Source organism: Sceloporus occidentalis, unplaced genomic scaffold (assembly GCF_023333645.1).
Source record: "Sceloporus occidentalis isolate IW3139 unplaced genomic scaffold, rSceOcc1.0.p SCAF_54, whole genome shotgun sequence".
Classification (NCBI taxonomy): domain Eukaryota; kingdom Metazoa; phylum Chordata; class Lepidosauria; order Squamata; family Phrynosomatidae; genus Sceloporus; species Sceloporus occidentalis.
The window spans coordinates 3,155,528-3,173,522 of NW_028317034.1; the positions used below are offsets into that span (position 1 = coordinate 3,155,528).

The 17,995-nt window shown below is 38.9% G+C and overlaps 1 protein-coding gene across 1 annotated transcript in view; it reads right to left on the bottom strand.

Moving 5' to 3' along the window:
* The window catches only part of LOC149288035 (clavesin-2-like), a 32,694-nt gene extending 15,443 nt beyond the window's left edge, over positions 1 to 17,251 (bottom strand). The window contains exons 1-2 of the mRNA XM_089492212.1: positions 16,863 to 17,251; positions 2,956 to 3,130 (exon numbers count right to left, since the gene is read on the bottom strand). Coding sequence (XP_089348338.1) covers positions 2,956 to 3,130; positions 16,863 to 17,251 — 564 coding nt within the window. The remainder of the gene's footprint in view (positions 1 to 2,955; positions 3,131 to 16,862) is intronic.
* Between the last annotated feature and the right edge of the window lie 744 nt (positions 17,252 to 17,995).

Here is a 17,995-nt window from a genome sequence, read left to right on the forward strand (position 1 = left end):
TTTATTAATGACCTTGTAGAGGGATTGTATAGTAAAGTATCAATCTTTGCAGACGATACTAAGCTCTGTAACGTGGTTAACACAATAGAGGACAGTACACGATTACAAATGGATCTGCATAGGTTGGAGGCTTGGGCTGGGATGTGGCAGATGAGGTTCAACACAGATAAATGTAAGGTTATGCACATGGGGAAGAAAAATCCAGGCTGGGAATATGTATTAAATGGGAAAACACTGGGGACGACTGACATGGAAAAGGACTTAGGAGTTTTAGTTAACAGTAAATTTACCTGTAGCGACCAGTGTCAGGCAGCTGCTGCTAAGGCAAATAAAATCATGGGGTGCTTCAAAAGGGGCATAGATGCCCACGACAAGGAAATAATTCTACCACTGTACAAGTCACTAGTCAGACCACACATGGAATACTGTGTACAGTACTGGGCACCAGTGTACAAGAAAGATATAGTGGAGCTGGAGAGGGTTCAAAGACGGGCAACCAGAGTAATAAGGGGAATGGGAGGACTACAGTACCCAGAAAGATTATCAGAATTAGGGTTATTTAGTTTGGAAAAAAGACGGTTTAGGGGGGATTTAATAACTATGTATAAATATATAAGGGGACAGTACAGAGATCATCCCAGGACCTATTTATACCCAGGACTGTATCTATAACAAGGGGACATCCTCTACGGTTGGAGGAAAGAAGGTTTCTACACCAGCACAGACGGGGGTTCTTTACAGTAAGAGCGGTGAGATTATGGAACTCTCTGCCAGAGGAAGTGGTAATGGTAAACTCAATAAAAGAGTTCAAAAGGAGCCTGGACATGTTTCTTGAAAGCAATAATATTACAAGTTATGGATATTAGATTAATAGGGACAGAACGTTGATCCAGGGATTTATTCTGATTGCCATATTTGGAGTCGGGAAGGAATTTTCCCCCTGGTATGGGGCAATTGGCATCTGCTTCATAAGGGTTTTTTTGCCTTCCTCTGGATCAACACAGTAGGGACACAATATGTATATAGGTTGAACTTGATGGACTTTGGTCTTTTTTCAACCTTATGTACTATGTTACTATGTTACAAGTATGCAAGCCTCTTTGCTATTTTTGTGAACCAGCTTTTATGGGATACAACTCCCACCACCCTTATCGTCATCTTGGCAGAGGGTGCGGCAAGACTTCCGGCGTGGGGATCACACTGGGAACCGCTGAGTAGCTATGTGCACAGGAGCACACACCTCTACTTCTACACCATATGTCAGTAAGGCCATTACTAAAGTGAAAACATGACAAGTGATAACACCACTAATGCTAATGTAGACTTAGCTCAAAAGCTGAACCAGCCATGCTCTAACTGCATTAGCACTCAAGTAGCTACAGGATAACCACCTGTCCGGGTTTGCCTAGGATAGTCCCAGAATAAAGAGGCAGTTTGCAAAAAGAGACAGAGTCTGGGTTCAGCAGGGTCATGTAACATTGCAAGCTGCATTGAAGACAGACTGAGGATGAGTTGTGTGAGTGTCTTTGTGTGTTAGTGAGTCTGAATGTGCGTGTTAGTGAGTGTGTGTGTGTATTACTGTGAGTGTATGTTAGAGTGAGTGTGTGGGTTAGTGTCTGTGAGTGAGCCTGAGTTTGCATATCTCTCGTCTCCCCTATTCTCTCAATTTCTTTGCCTTTCTCTTATCCTATCAATCAGATATTTCTCTTCTTTTACATTCTCTATTTTCCTCATCTTCTTTTCTTTCCCTCGTCTCATCTTACTTTCTTTTTCTCTATAGTGAAACAATTTTTGCTGTCAGTTATTAACCCCCTAGTCACACCCCTGACAACACCTCTCGAGATAGCTCAGCCAAAGGTGGCATCCAACTAGCTACAGACCAAGGTTTCAAAAATCCCTGTTGATTTTACCCCCCCATCCTGAATATAACCATATTGGGCCAAACAGAAAACACCCTGAATACTTCAAAATACCCTGATATGAATTTTAAAAATATGTGGAAACCCCTCCTAATTATGAAGTTTAGGTGTTTCAGCCACATCCACTGCTAACAGGTGTATAAAATCAAGCAATCAAGCATATAGGCATACCATCTCCACAGACAAAAATTGGCAGTAGAACAAGTTGTATTGAATACATGAGTAGCTTTAAATGTTAACCCTTTAAGGACAATGGGCGGTCCCTAAACCCATTGAAAACAATGTATTTTGAGCCCGTATATGTACGGGCTTTGTCATTAAGGGGTCAAATTTTCATGGACCACACAGATGACTTAATTGCTTTTGGAACCCGGATCGTTTCACCTTTGCCACAAGTCAGTTTGTGAAATGTCTGCCCTGCTCAATCTGTCTTGGCACACTGTGAGTGCTATTATTGTGAAGTAGAACCATCCAAAATTTTGTGGATATCCATCTCAGAAGAATGGAGGCTGATATGGTCACAAAGCGGGACTATCTCTGTTTTAATACCCAATGTTTTGGAATGGGATGTCCAGCAAGCTCATATAGGTGTAATGATTAGGTGTCCACATGCTTTTGGTCATATAGTGTACATGATGGTGACTAAGATGCTGTATATTTTTTGTTCAAAATTAGTAATAGTTTGCTGCTTCTATTTGTACTGGTACAAGAAATGGATATTACTTTATTAGCCCAAGAGCAAATGGAGTCATAGATCAAAGGTGTTACCAGGGCCAACATAGAGAAACATACAAAGTTACATCAGCTTTTGGGACCTCAATCAATAGAATCAATGGTCCTGAAAGTTTACTTAGCTTTCTATCTATTACATCATAATAGTATACAAATTATATACCCTTGATTTCGCCATCTGTGTTTATTTGCATTTTTGCAATGTTTTACAATTAAGCAAACTAGATAAAAAGTAAATATGAATGTATAGTTTATTCAAAATAGATAAGCTCAGCAAGGTGTGACAGAATAAAAATGCTGTTACCTGAAGGCCCTCTATTGCCAGTCTCAGCATGCTTGGGGTGAGTTTTGAAGCCTGTTTGAAAGTAAAATTGCTCCAGTCTATTATTAAAACAAATCCATTCACTTGGAGTTCCGGATCTTCTATCATAGCTTCTAGAGACAGCAGTATTGCTCGCAGTATGTCCACAAGAGTGTACCTGCAAAGAATACGGAAATGTGTAATTTAGCAAAGAGGTAACTGCAAAAAATTAAAGTCACTAAGAATGTATTTAATAATTTATTATAACACCATATTGAAACATTTACCCATGTCTGAAAGGACAAAAGTCCAGATATCCTTTCCCTCTGGACCATATTAATTAATACCGTACAACTTTGTAAATTTCTAATTTTAGTGACATTTATCTGTAATATTTGACCAAAAATGTAGTTATCACTAAAGTTAAACAAATTGACTATTGTAATGTGAATTGGAAGTTTAGCAGATTCTTCCACTAGATAAAATAATAAAATATATATAAATAATGAAAAAAAATGGAAGTCCACAGGACACCTTATTAACCAATGGGAGGGTGCTGTGAATGTCACTGTCTCCTAAACCCCCGACCAGTGGTGTCAAGGGCTTGTAGTTTTGGGGAGAAAACCAGTAAATAACCCTTTGGAGGGGAGGCAAAAAATATACCAACCATAATTTTGTAATAGTGAATAATTTTACATGTATCTATATTAAAATGCATCTGCCAATTAACTGCATATTCTCCCAGTTTGTCTAAATCCCTTTGCAGAGAAATGTCATCCTACCTCAGACTTTAACTTTGTGTCATCTGCAAAGGCACTCCACTAATAAGGGACTTATTAAATGGAACTCAGTAGCAGCTTTCCAGTTCCACGTACAATGGCCATTTTAGGAGCCTGTATATTGTGTTGTTTAATGCTGGTTGTGGACAGACATGGGATATATGGTTTTTTTCTTGATTGAAAATAGTTACATGATCTATTTTATTATTATACAGTAACGTAGCCTTAAAATCTCTTCAAATTACATGTCATAATCATGTTATTGGTTTTATCTCTAAGTCATCGCATGATAGAATTTGACATTCTACCATTTTTATTTTTTTTGTGCTGTAAAAAAACATCTATCCTTACCTCTTGTAACCAAAAGAGTAATATAGACCATGTGAGAGACATGAAATAAGGCTAAACATGTCACACATAACAAAATCCATTTCTCTGCTTGATATTTAGAGCCTATGTCTTCTCAGCTTTAACGGATGCTAAAAAGCTTAGAACCACAGTTCACTGATGCTCCACTCTGAATCTAAATTGGATTAACAGAAATAAAGTCCTTTCACCCAGTTAAAATCCTATATTCAAAAGATACACTTAGAATTTTAGCATTTCATATTTTGTGAAAATATCTAAATGCCCTACATGGTGAAGTATGGGCTAATTGCTTACACTAACTAACTACATCACTTGTAATATTATTTTCATAAATGTACATTTATTTGCTCAATACAATTATTAAATGTGCAGTATACTTTGATTTGTGTATTTTTCATAGAATGATATCATTTTAATTTTTAAACTGTTGTGTGCTATTTGCATACACTAATGTGACGTCCCAGGTTGTAGAACATTTGGGTCTATCCACTAAGAAGCTGAGTGGTCAGTCAACCAGACTCAACGGAGTGGTCCCTGCAATAATAATATTATCCTGCAGATGCATTACTACATACATTTTCTATACCATCTATTCCATTTCTATATTCTCCATAGCTTCTATGTATGATTTTGTCCAGCTCTGACACTGCAACTTTTCATACAGACTTTGGCAGTCCCTACATAGGACGGAGACTGTAACTTGTTCCTGTAAAAAGAAGAAATCATCGCTCAAACGATGTGCTATGACAGCTTTTGCACTTTTTCAAAATAACTCGAAGACGTAATGTCCTTGTTTCTTGTGAAAAGCCAACATAAGCAATAAATCATGTTTATAAAAAAAAAGTCTTCCAAAAAATGTTGCCTGCTGTTACAACTAATGTGTGTATTGGAGCCAGAGTAATTAAAAATATGTGAGCCTGCTGGTCAAATAGTCTTCTTTAGCAAGGAACTAAAGCACACAACTATCTGTCATCGTTCACCGGAGATAATGTACAATATTAAAAAGTCAAGTTTATAGCTAAGTTGAAGCAAGGCTTTGCCATGTTGTATACAATAAACAGCCCTGAGTGTTAGGGTAAGTCCAGGGTTTTAGGATAAGCACCGATCTTTAATGTTGCACACCCAGTTATATGCAGTTGAAAAGGTTCTGCATAGACAGATAAACCTTAGTATAGATGAAGTTATTCTCAACTGAGCTTTTCCAAAGTAGTGTTATCTTGCAATAAATTCTATGAGGACATTGTATTTACCCGGGCTATATCTGCCTATTATTAAAATATTTCAAAATCTCAAAACAAGCACACTTTCTTGACTATAGGTTAAGTCTGCATAGAGCTGGTCCAGCCTTATAATGGGAAAGTTCACTGTTTGTCTACTGGACATTGTAATAAAAAATACAGGTTATTTTTGATGGAACAGGACCCAGTTTAAATAAGTACTATTTAAGTCCCTACATTAATTGAGAACCATCCCTTTCCATCATAGCTTAAGAAATGTCTAGTGTGTTCTTGGTTGTCAATTGTTTAAAATGCATACCTGCCAACAGGAATTTCCTGGGACAGTCCTGTTTTTTGGTTTCTGTCCCCATTACACTGTGCACAGGCAGCATTGCGTTTTAACTGTAGAACGAAGACACACACAGCCTAAACACTTGTAAATGAGCACCAAACGACCCAGTATCTGTATGCGTACTGGTTAGCCTAGAGCTCAATGCAAGAGCTCCTTTAGGGCCTGCCCACTTTGTCCTGTAAATCCAGGAAGCAAATGTTGAGTATATATTATGTTGTATTTTTTTCTTCTAATATTGACTAGTATGGTATGGAGGGATCCTTGTGTGCAAGCGATGTTCATTTTTGGCAGTTTATCAAAAATTTATCGTTGGAGCCATGTTTCCAATGGAACATATGATACAAAACACTAGTCTAGAACATGAAGAAAGTGTGCTGGAGGGCAGCCACAGATTCTAGACATATTCACTCACCTCTAATATTAGAGAGTCCTATGTTTAACACTCCTTTTACAAAAAAATACTAAAAATGAATAGTAACTAGTGAACCATTTACAGGAAAACATCCTGCCTGTTTTCGTTGAACCTTATTGATGTATATGATAATTTACATTTTACCGTATTTGCTGGATTATAAAACGAGGTTTTTTTCAGAGCAAATGCTCTGAAAAATACCCCTCGTCTTATAATCGGGGTCGTCTTATAATCAGACCTCAAATAGGTCTGACTATGAGATGACTAAGATCCAGATCCCCCGCAGCTGCAGGGGACCTGGATCCTCCTGTCTCCCCCCGCCCGCCCCACTCACCGGTATTTCTGAGTCCCCGGTGTGTAGCTGGGGCAGCGTGTAGATGTCTACGCGATTCGCGTAGACAACTTCCGCTGCAGCAGGAAGGAGGTGTGGCTAGCAGCGGGGGTTGTCTGCGTCCATCGCGCAGACCTTCCCCGGCTGTGAGAGATCAGAGTTCCCCGCACCAGGTCGTCTTATAATCAGGGTCATCTTATAATCGAGCAAATACGGTAATAACCTTATCAGGATTTCATATACAATACTTCAGCAGTTCGTTTAATCCTGCGTTTGATTGAATTTGAAATTACGGAAAAGCTCTTTAGAAGCACTTAATGTATTTGAAATTTGACAGTTCTCCAAACTGTGTAGACTTATTAAAATTACATCAATGCTGCTCCATTGTGCATTCAAACAGAACCACAGTGTGGCAGACATATTGTTGAATACCACATGCTGTTTTATGTTATTTCACATCGTGACCTGTCGTTTTGCAATTAACAAAGCCATTCTAGTAATTTACTATTTGCAGAAACCACAAGCACAAAGCATGACAAGCGTTCAATATGGTTCATATGTAGTACAGGAAGAAACGATTCCCAAACTTGCAATTTGAAGCCATTTCCTTTTTTCTTTAGTGTCCGCTACGCTTAGCTAATAAAATCCAGTATTATCTACAGTCAGTAGCACATTTTAATGCCAACAACACTACACAAAAATAAAATAACCCTACTTCCTTGTATACCCTTAATCTCTCAATTTGTTGTTTACGAGTTGCTGGCCACGGTCATACCCTCCAACACTTCAGGTGTCCAAATCAGGACATCTTTCTTGGGGTGTGGCATAAAAAATATGGGCTTTGCATTGTTGGTATGTAAGGGTTGTTTACTGGGTAGCAACCTTAATGGAAATAAACTCTCACGGGGCAGATTGCAATGTCCAGCATTCAAACTTAAAGAAAATAAAAAAAAAAACACATTTTGCAACGGTGTGTAAGCAGAAAGCAAGCAAGAAAATATACATAGAAGAACGCAAGTCAGATATTTAAGGCAGCGCTTGCGGTGATGTACTCTACCAATCCAACAATTGGGGCCACTGCAAGCGCTGCCAGTTTAGGTAACTCCCAAGTAAATGCATATCTGCACCCATGCTCACAATTTTCGCGTGGCAGTACTGACTTTGGGTCCTGCCCTGCAAAGTGGTGATCTTGTCCTATAAGCAGAAATAAGTCCCAAGCCATGGCTTTGAATACTAAAGCCCCCTTCACAGTCTTGTGTATATCATTTACTGTGCTACAGGATATCTTCTAGATGGGCAGTTGGTCAACGTGAAAGAAAAGGAGCATGCTAAGTATGAAACAGAAACAAAAGTGTGCTTGCAGTGTGGTGGTGGGGGTCCAGATTTGCCAATATGTAATGTCGGGAGGTCAGGAGGCCAGGGCTATAAAAATCACACAGGAGTCTAGGGCTGTTCACTGCTCAAGCTTTCCAATGCATACAGCAAACTCAGTCTACTGACTTAGAAGTTATTGGCTATGGGATTTATCCACTTTTACCTCGTTTATAACCGTTACAGTTATAGTGGAAGATCATTTAAAAATGTTAGCAATAATTGCAATTTTTTAATAGATATTAGCTGGAACTACCTCTACATGCACTTGTATCCAATGTTCCATTTATTGCCTGCGGGTGATAGGGCAAAGAGAAAACAAATGTAATACACAAAAAGGTGTTCCGAAGTAGATTTGGTGGCGTACTCTCTGCTAAGAGAACCTGTAGGAAGCTACAAGCATCTTCTTGCACAGGGCACCATTAACAATAAAGATGGCCCTAGTTTTCGTTTTTTGGGTTGGTGCAATATCTACACCCAAATTCGTTTAAAAAATGATTGCTGAACATTTTCATATCCACTATAATTATACTTATCTAGGGAATATTGGCATCAGGATAATGCCCTCTGTCCCGGGATAAATATAACATTTGATCAGTTTGCAGAAATGTATAATAGAAACACTGATTATTATTTTCCTGCTGTTGCCAAGAACAAGAAACCTTCAAGTTATCGGCTTATATAATCAGCAGTTGCTCCTGTCTGGTTCTCTAAGCATAAATATTTTCCATTGGCTGCATTGCTTTAAAATAATTGTTTGTGGCACAGGCAATTTAATTTAATAGTATTTGATTGTTAGATGTACCCAAATAAATAATCGAAAAATCTAGTTTAACATGAAATATGCACTACATCATTAAAATCAATATTGTTGTTATATATGGTACTGTGTTCAGTTATGTTACAAGCACTGAAACACGTAAATCTATAAAACTATATATATATATATATATATATATATATATATATTAGCCTCTTAAAGAATTCTTCACACGCAGTTTTGTGGGCCTCTTTGCCCTCTTTGGCTCTTTGCCCCCAACACCAGTGTTCTGATCTGATTCTGGTCAACAGAAATGTTGGGGGTATATCAATGCCCCATTTTAAAACCAGTAAATAGCTTGTAAATATAGTTCCATTGGTAATAAGGGATAAAAACTAATAACTGATGATCACTAAAGTAGTACACTTAAATGGCAGCAATCATTACTGTATGTGTTCTCTACGATTCAAGTTCATCACGACTAATGCAGTCATCAAACAAACAAATAAGGCAGTTTCTTTAAAACATCAATATATCTGTAATATGCGTTCTGCCAATGTGCACAAACTGCTGTTCGGCATAGTATTTTCAACTTAAGGCCCAGCACCGTGTCCCATCAATAAAATCGATTTTCTTGGTTGTGCTGTCAATGTTACATTTTATGCAGGCTTATCATTGTTCTTCCCAGAATTACCTTTTTAAACTGTTCTCAGGTTTTCTAGCAGATCTACAACAAATATGAAATCCACAATAAGAGTGTGAACAATTATAGCTATAGGTCTATACATAACCACAGTAATTCTGTACTGTAGAGCATTTGGAGAGACTAGCCTCTGTACTTTATGTACCACCGCTTTCAGATTAGTCATGACTAGAGGTGGATGCATCTGGAGAGAAATCATTTTTCCCCAAGGTCAGGGGAGCAGAACTCATTTCTTCTGATCCTTTGAATGGCTATGCTGCACAAGTATTCTAGGGTATGACCTCAAACCTCTCAATCAGTGATAGCAAGGGGAAACATATTCGCCATTATCTAGCACATCTCACTATTTTACATTAATATATACACACTGACTATAGCCAAGTTAGTGGCAGCCTGGAGAACACAGATGGATAATGTCACACATTGGAAACAACACAGGTAAGATCCAGTGTCTAACCCTTGAGGTGACATCAAAACTTTGGTCTTAACCCAACTCCTACATGTGTCCAGATAGCATCTTTTTTTGTATCATACATCTTGAAACTTTAGCCTTTCTATACACTTTATTGCTTTAACATGTTCTGTATGTTCGCCAAAACTGTCAATTGATAGTCATTTATAACATTATAACTACTTACTGTTGTAAGTCATCTTAATGAGCTGACTATGCAGTGTAAACTGCTTTTTTGACCACACAGACAGGAGCAGTTTATTGGGATTTGCACTTTCTTCACACAACAATGTAACCAATCCCCTCTGCCAAAATCCATTAAATTCCTATGTAATCAACCTCCTTAGTTTGCTAAATCTCCAGTAGAACCAACTCCTTCCAAGCCAATAACCCATTGAACGTTTTTATCTTTTCAACTATTCTATAGGGAATATACATTATATATGCAACCTCAGATGAAAAACAATGCATAACATATTATACCCTGTCATGATTTATTCAACAAAAATAAATGGAGAAGCCATGTGTGAAAAAGTACACCGTTACTGCTTCCATATGAATTAAGATGCTAAGAAGCAGACAGGTGCTGCTAAAATGCCCTTGATTAATTGATCATCAGCAAGTCACCACCTCTATAAAAGCCGACGTTATAGCTGTTTGCTGGTCTGGAGTGTGTGTGTGTGTGTTAACACTCCAGGAAAGGCATCGGCAATGATTTTAGAGGAACAATTGTTGCTGCCCATCAATCTGGAAAGGATTTTAAGGCCATTTCCAAACAATGTAAAGTCCATCAATTCACAGTGAGTAAGATTACTCAAAAGTGGAAAACATTGAAGACAGTTGCCAATCTTCCCAGGAGTGGATGTCCCAGCAAATAAACCCCATGGTCAGACTGTAGAATGCTCAGAGAAATTGCACAAAACTCTACATCTCAAACTCAACGCACCTCAGTTAGCATGTTAAATGTTAAAGTCCATGACAATACATGAAAAGACTGAACAAGTATGGTTTATTTGGAAGGGTTGCCAGGAGAAGGACTCTTCTCTCTAAAAAGAATATAACAGTTTAGACTTCTGGAACAATGTTCTTTGGACAGACGAGATCAAAGTGGACATGTTTGGCCATAATGCACAGCGCCACGTTCGTCGGAAACCAAACACAGCATATCAGCACAAATGACTCTATCTATCTATATACATATATATATATATATATATATATATATATATATATATATATACATAGATAGATATAAAGGACTCCAATCTATACTTACACAGAAAACTTTCAGACAAATTATAGACAAATAAAAAAAATAGAAAACAAGAATTATCTTCCAAGCTCTGTCTCTCTCTCTTAGTAATATCATTGTATATGAGTCATGCAGCCAATGGATTCCTGATATGTTTGGCCTGACAAGTGACAGCTCACATTCACTTCATTAAGGAAATAATACAGAAAGTGGCCAAAATCGTAAGTCATCTCAAGTAATGTCAAAGCATACAACTACCTCTCCTTTGGGATGTATTTGGGTTTGTATTTCATTACAACAAAATAATTTATTATCATTTAATATGTATAATTTTCCTGAGTTCTTCTTGCTTACCTAATGAGCTATGACTCTAGCAGTACGCGCAGCAGGAGATAGACACTATATAATTAGTTACATACAGTATGCAAAAAGATTATTATGTTTATATAATGAGTATGTCTTTCGAGGGATTTGTACAACATTTCTTAAAATGTGCCACTACTGAATAATAACCAAATGTATGTTGACCAACCCTTATCAGTAGTGCCTTATATGTTTTCCGGGGGCCACATCACTCACAAACATAGCACCTAGTGGGGGCAGGTTTTTAATATTTATATTTTTAGTGGCAGAAGCACTTTTTTTATTTGTTCCCTTTTTTCATATTATTTTATGTATGTATTTAATTTTTTAGCACTGCTTCCAGCACAACATGACTAGGGATCCTGTTTTAGGTACCCCAGAGATGTCAACATTATTGATGAGTAGCCCCTCCTGCCACACAGGTATCTCATTAATGGTGTCCTAAGAAAGGCTTTAAATTGCATGCAAGCCTCATTGGTTTAAATGCAATGTAGACACACTGATTCACCTCCTTGGTAAGCAATATAAAATTAGGACTCACCAAACATAGGGTACTTTGATGTAGTGGCAGGGATAAGCAATATACGGCCATATAGTGTGAAATTATTCCCAATATTTATGATTTTTATGATTTTGTTTTTAAATATTCATTTTAGTGAATGTGAATTGGCAGTAAGGATTTTTTGCCAAATCTCATGCACTCACATTTTAGTGAATATATTTGCCTGGGTTTTGTATTAAGCAATGTGTGCTGATGGCAGGCGTATGCCTAAAACCTACACTGCTATGCACCCCTCACGTTTATTTACCTTTACCAACATATACAACACATTGACTAGTACACCTGTAGTGTAATAACACAGAAATATGCAATTTCTTATAAAAGCTTCTATATTGCTATAAGCATTGTTCTACCAAACCAAATAATGCACACACTGAACACATTCCAGAAATGCTTTGGGCTAGATCAATGGTTGAAATGCTTACAACACAGTTCAGCCACAGTCTATTCATCTTGTTATAGGTACTGTTACTTAACCCATAGCTATGAGGGCAATAATTCCCAGATACTAAACATGGGTCTATTCACTAAGAAGTCAGGTGGTCAGTTGAGATAAGGGTTAACTCAACTTGGTTAAGGTTGATCAATGATGCAGGGATTCACTAATTGGGCACATGAGAATGTATAAGACAATATACACCCAGTTTTCTTTTAAATTCACCCACCACACATGTGGTGGGGAAAGAAGAGGAGCAATTAGTGCCCCCAGGGTTAAAAAGGTGGAACTACATTTTTTCTTTATTTATCTCTTTTTATTTTATTTTTTTATTATTTTCATGGATTCACAGGTTAATGAACTTGTAAGTTACCTCCATGTGAGCCTTGATTTTTTTTTTCCAAATTGGCTTTAGTGAATTTGTGAAAAAGGCTTTTGTCCAACGTATGCTTGCTGCACCAAACTCACATTTGCAAGCACTCGCAGTGTAATGAATAGACCTTCCAGGTTTAGAAAAAAAATATTAGTGCGTTAATAGAGTTGTTCTTCGTATTACCTGCTTTTTTATGTATACCTTAGCAAAGGAATGATTCAGTGAGTGATATTCAGTTGTGAAGTTGTTGAGGCTTTTGCATAAAGAAACATGTTGTCTGAAAGTAATAAAAATGGAGCAAACACTGTGAGCATTTCTTTGGTTGCTGTTGTGATTGCACCACTTTAGAACATTGCACCATTATCATATGAAGGAATCCTGTTGGTTTTACGAGTCTCCAGGCGAAGCTCTGCCTCCCCAGGTACCATGGGTAATTTTTGGTTTCTCCTGGCAGGTGATCAGTTTGGCAATGCCCACTCACTTCCCAGCTCTGAAACTTAAGGCTATCTTGGGCTAGACAAGACTTACCCCAGGGACGTAACTAGAAACCACAGGGCCCTGGCACGAAAATTGCCCCAGGGCCCCCCAACTTCACCACTTGTCTGTGCCTTCTTTGTCCCCCTTCCAATGTACACTCTGGCACACATATGTAAACACACTTACACAAATTACACACACCTACTCATATTCACTAACACACACATACACATTCATTCTAACACACACTCCATCTCACCCACTTACACATCCATACTCACACTTCTACAAATACATGCTCACACTCAAAATTACACATCCATGATCACACATAATTACACATCCATGCTCACACATAAAATTACACATCCATGCTCACACAATTACACCTCCATGCTGACACAAACACACAATTACACCTCCATGCTGACATAAACACATTAACACATCGCTCTCCCCCACTTACCTCTCACCGCTCCAGCAGCTTTATCTTTGTCTGCTTGCACACAATATGCGGGCAGCCTGGGTTTCACCATGGGGTCACGTGCCAGTTCAAAATAGTTTAGAAAGGGCCCTTCATTAAGTCACTCCCCAGAAGAGGAAGAGCTATGGGGAGCCTGGCTTAAGAAGTTCCTAGGTATGATTACAAAAATGCAGAAAAGAATAGACATAGATTCCCCCATTTGTATAAACCAGCATGTGATCGTTGAACACTACGTATGTGCTGTTAAGAGCTGTACACAATATATTATTCTGCTTGCTCTTGGCAATAATTGTTTAAATTAGAAATGGGTCTAAAAAGGTATCCAGAAAAAACAATGATAATGCAAGACATGTTTGTGTCAGCATGCAGACATGGACTGGCTATCTGGCATATCAGGCGGATGTCCGTTGGTGTGCTGGCCAGCGGAACCTCATAGTCATTGTCAACCTCATACTCAACTGTAGGGGCAACTGTATCACTACCCGGAGAAAGAGGAAACTGACCCAGAGACCTGGATGTGTCGCAATATTCGGTTTCCAGCTTGCCACATTGCAGGCTATGGGTTATAATCAATTAAAACTCCCTTTTCCTGTTCAGCACCAGACTAAACAAAATATTGTATTTTGAAGTTTGTCCATGAAGCTTACATTACAATGAACTTTTTTGTACAATGGCAACTACTGTGCACCACAGACATTTCAGTATTATTCAGTAAATCACTTGGTAGCTACAACGTGATCCAGAAACTTCCAGAAAGTGTACCGAAGCTTATAAACAATGGCTCCTAGCTTAGTGTAGTCTATGTGTATATGCAACAGGGAAAATGTACATCTAAGGAACACGTATGTGACTTAAAACCAACTAAGTCACCTATGTCCATCTTCTTCATTCAGGTAACACTTTTATATTAAAGGAGCCAAAAAAATGGATACTGAGTGAATTTGAAATAATCATAAATGGACTGTGTTTAGTCTCTGGTATATGTGTTCATAAACTTTCCAATATACTACAGCTCCAAATAAGAAATGCATCATGCAGGGTACTAATATATTCAATGTAGCCTTGTTACATACGTTTCTAGGGCTGAAACAACGAATCAATAAAATCGATAATAATCGATAACGGAAATCGTTGTCGACGATTTCCATTATCGATTAATCGAGTGATCGATTCGTTGTTGGAGCACTCAGCTCCTTTTACTTACCTCCGCGAGCGTTCCCCGCTTCCGCTACACGCTCTGCACTCTCCGCCTTCTTTTAGTTGCGTGTGGCTCCGTTCGCACAGAGCGGTTCGCTCTGTGCGAGTGGCTCCATTCGCACAGAGCGATTCGCGGGGGTGGGGTTTCAGGGGATGCAGGGCAGAGTGGGGGTGGGGGGGCAGGCCAGGGTAGGATACTGAGTGCAGGGCAGAGTGGGGGTGGGGATGCAGGGCAGGGTGTGAGTGTGGGGGCAGGGCAGGAGACTGGGTGCAGGGCAGAGTTGGAGACTGGGTGCAGGGCAGAGTGTGAGTGTGGGTGCAGGGCAGAGTGGGTGCAGGGTGTGAGTGTGGGGGCAGGGCTGGGTGCAGGGCAGAGTTGGAGACTGGGTGCAGGGGCACAGTGCAAAGTTCTGGGTGCAAAGTGCCAGGGCTGGGTGCAAAGTGCTGGGTGCAAAGTGCCAGGGCTGGGGCAAAGTGCTGAGTGCTGGGTGCAAAGTGCCAGGGCTGGGTGCAAAGTGCCGGGTGCAAAGTGCTGGGTGCAAAGTGCCAGGGCTGGGTGCAAAGTTCTGGGTGCAAAGTGCCAGGGCTGGGTGCAAAGTGCTGGGTGCAAAGTGCCAGGGCTGGGGCAAAGTGCTGGGTGCAAAGTGCCAGGGCTGGGTGCAAAGTGCTGGGTGCAAAGTGCCAGGGGTGGGGCAAAGTGCTGGGTGCAAAGTGCTGGGTGCAAAGTGCCAGGGCTGGGGCAAAGTTTCTTGAACAGTAATAGTCCACCTCTTTTCAGAATGTTTGGGGTTATTTTGTTTCATAAATATTGTGTTTGGGTTCTTGTACTTTGAAAATATTGTTTTTTATTACATCATAACAAAATAAGAATGTTAATGTAAATTTTAAGTTGTTTTTTAACATCCAGTTCATTAAATTATTTTAAATAAACAAAAAATTTGCATATTGTTTTTTTTATCCGATTAATCGATTAATCGAAAAAATAATCGGCCAACTAATCGATTATTAAAATAATCGTTAGTTGCAGCCCTATACGTTTCCATTAAGCAACACAAGTAAAGGTAAAAATCTTCTCACCCTACTTGCATATATGTATGATAAATAGCGTAAATGCTATACTGCGTGTTTAGAATCGACTAATAGAATAAATTGGATTTCTGTGCACTAATTAGTTTTGTAATTGTACTTTATAATACAGGAAACAATATTTTTGCAAAAAAAATGGAATTGCTTCACTGTGGTTTAAAAAAGAGGTAGTGGTACTGAAAATAACCGAACTGGCCATATGGCGTATACTTCCTTGCAGAACCTCTGCTTGACTTCATCACGAAGCAGAATGTCTAAACTAAGAAGATAGGGCACTGGTACAATTATTTAAAAATTCATCATTTACATTGCATTACTAAAGATACTAACTAATTAAAGTATACAAATAAAGTGATGTCGCCTAAAATCAGAATTTGGAACAAAAACCTTATTTTCTGAGACCCAGAGATGTTGTTATCAGGGTACCCTGCAGTAGGTAGAGGCAGCACCTCGGAGCCTGGAGTTTTTTTTATTAAACACGAAGAGAAGGGGAAGGCAGATTTTGCAGTTACAGTTCATGCCAGCTGTCACGTGTATCTTGTCACATGGGATTGGGAAATTATGGTGAAGAGTATGTAAAGATTCACAGCCCCCTGTACATATTGCAGTAAAAGCACTCTGCAGCAAGTAAACCCATTACTGATTAACTCCCAATGTGATATAACAAACTATATACATAGTCAATGTTCAGATTGGAAATATAGACATAAGACATGGACACATGGGATTTTGAATCTTGGGGGGCCACCTGCAATAATATTTTTTTTATTTGTTGTATATATATATATATACATTTTTGTTTTTTTATTGTTGAGCAAATTAAAATATCCCAGTGTTCCTATAAAACCATGTATCCTATTGTCATCATTATGAAAAAACGGTATTTGTGTACATATAAATGATTTTATGGGCTATTTTATGGACATATTATTTACCTGCTTTGGTCCCAGTTGGCAGCAAATAATACAAGTATCTTTCTTCCAAAATGGTCAAGGTTTGACAGAACCCCAGGGAAGCCGTCTTTAAGTCCTTGTTTGATTCCTGGATCTGTAGCCTTAAAGTTTTTGAACATATCCAGATTCTGTTGGCGATACTCAAAGTACTGGGCCAATAGTCGGAAAGCCTCAAAGTGGTTAAATTTCCTTGCCCGCAGAAACCTTAAAATGAAGGCATCATCTGTCCTGAGGAAACCAATATCTGGCCGGGTTATCACCATATCCCTTACCTCCTGGATATCTTGATGCAAGGTGTCTGGGTTCTCATTTAGCTCCAAGCGAGCTTTCTCCAATGTTTCAGGTGATAATCCAGCCTGCAAGTGGGTCATTTTTGTATCTTGGGTTATGCTATATTCTATGTCTATAGATTCCCTTATATACCTGAGAGTAATGTTGTGTCTTATTTTTCCTTTTTGTTTCACACAAGTGTTCCCAGCGAATGAGTTTAATAATACAGGTAAGCAGATGTGCCAAGAATTACAAAACAACCACACACAGTAGTTTTTGCTAAATCCCCAAAACCCTCACTTGAAAAAGAAAAAGTGTCCACCAATTAAGGTTTGTAGGGAGTTGCAATAGGGGCAGATCAAATGCCCAACTTGTTTCTGTATCCTCCTGACCTCAAAGGTAAGGATAGATGAGAGCGATAAAGCGCCTCCAGGTGGTAGAAAAGGGTAATTGTACTCTCCGTCACCACAGAGTCTCCTCCGAATTTTGCCTATGACAATCTTGTCATCCTTCTAATAAATCATATCGGCCACGGCGTCTTATTATACTGTTCCGATTCCTGTGTTAATGAATAAGCAGATGCTTTAGTCTGTTCTTGTAGTGATCATGTGTCAGACACCCAGACTTTCGCTGTCACTGATGAATATCAGCTACAGCCTTGTGTTATCGATCCTTACCAATATCCCATCATGGGCTGTATGTCTCTAGTCCTGCGTGGTCACAAGAAGGTTGAAACACATATCCAATAAGAAATTGCCATCTTGAAGAAGAAAAAAAAAGCAAATCAATGTGGCAATCTGCAGCAGATCCACTAGTTAAAGAAAAATCTGACGAAAGAAACAGCT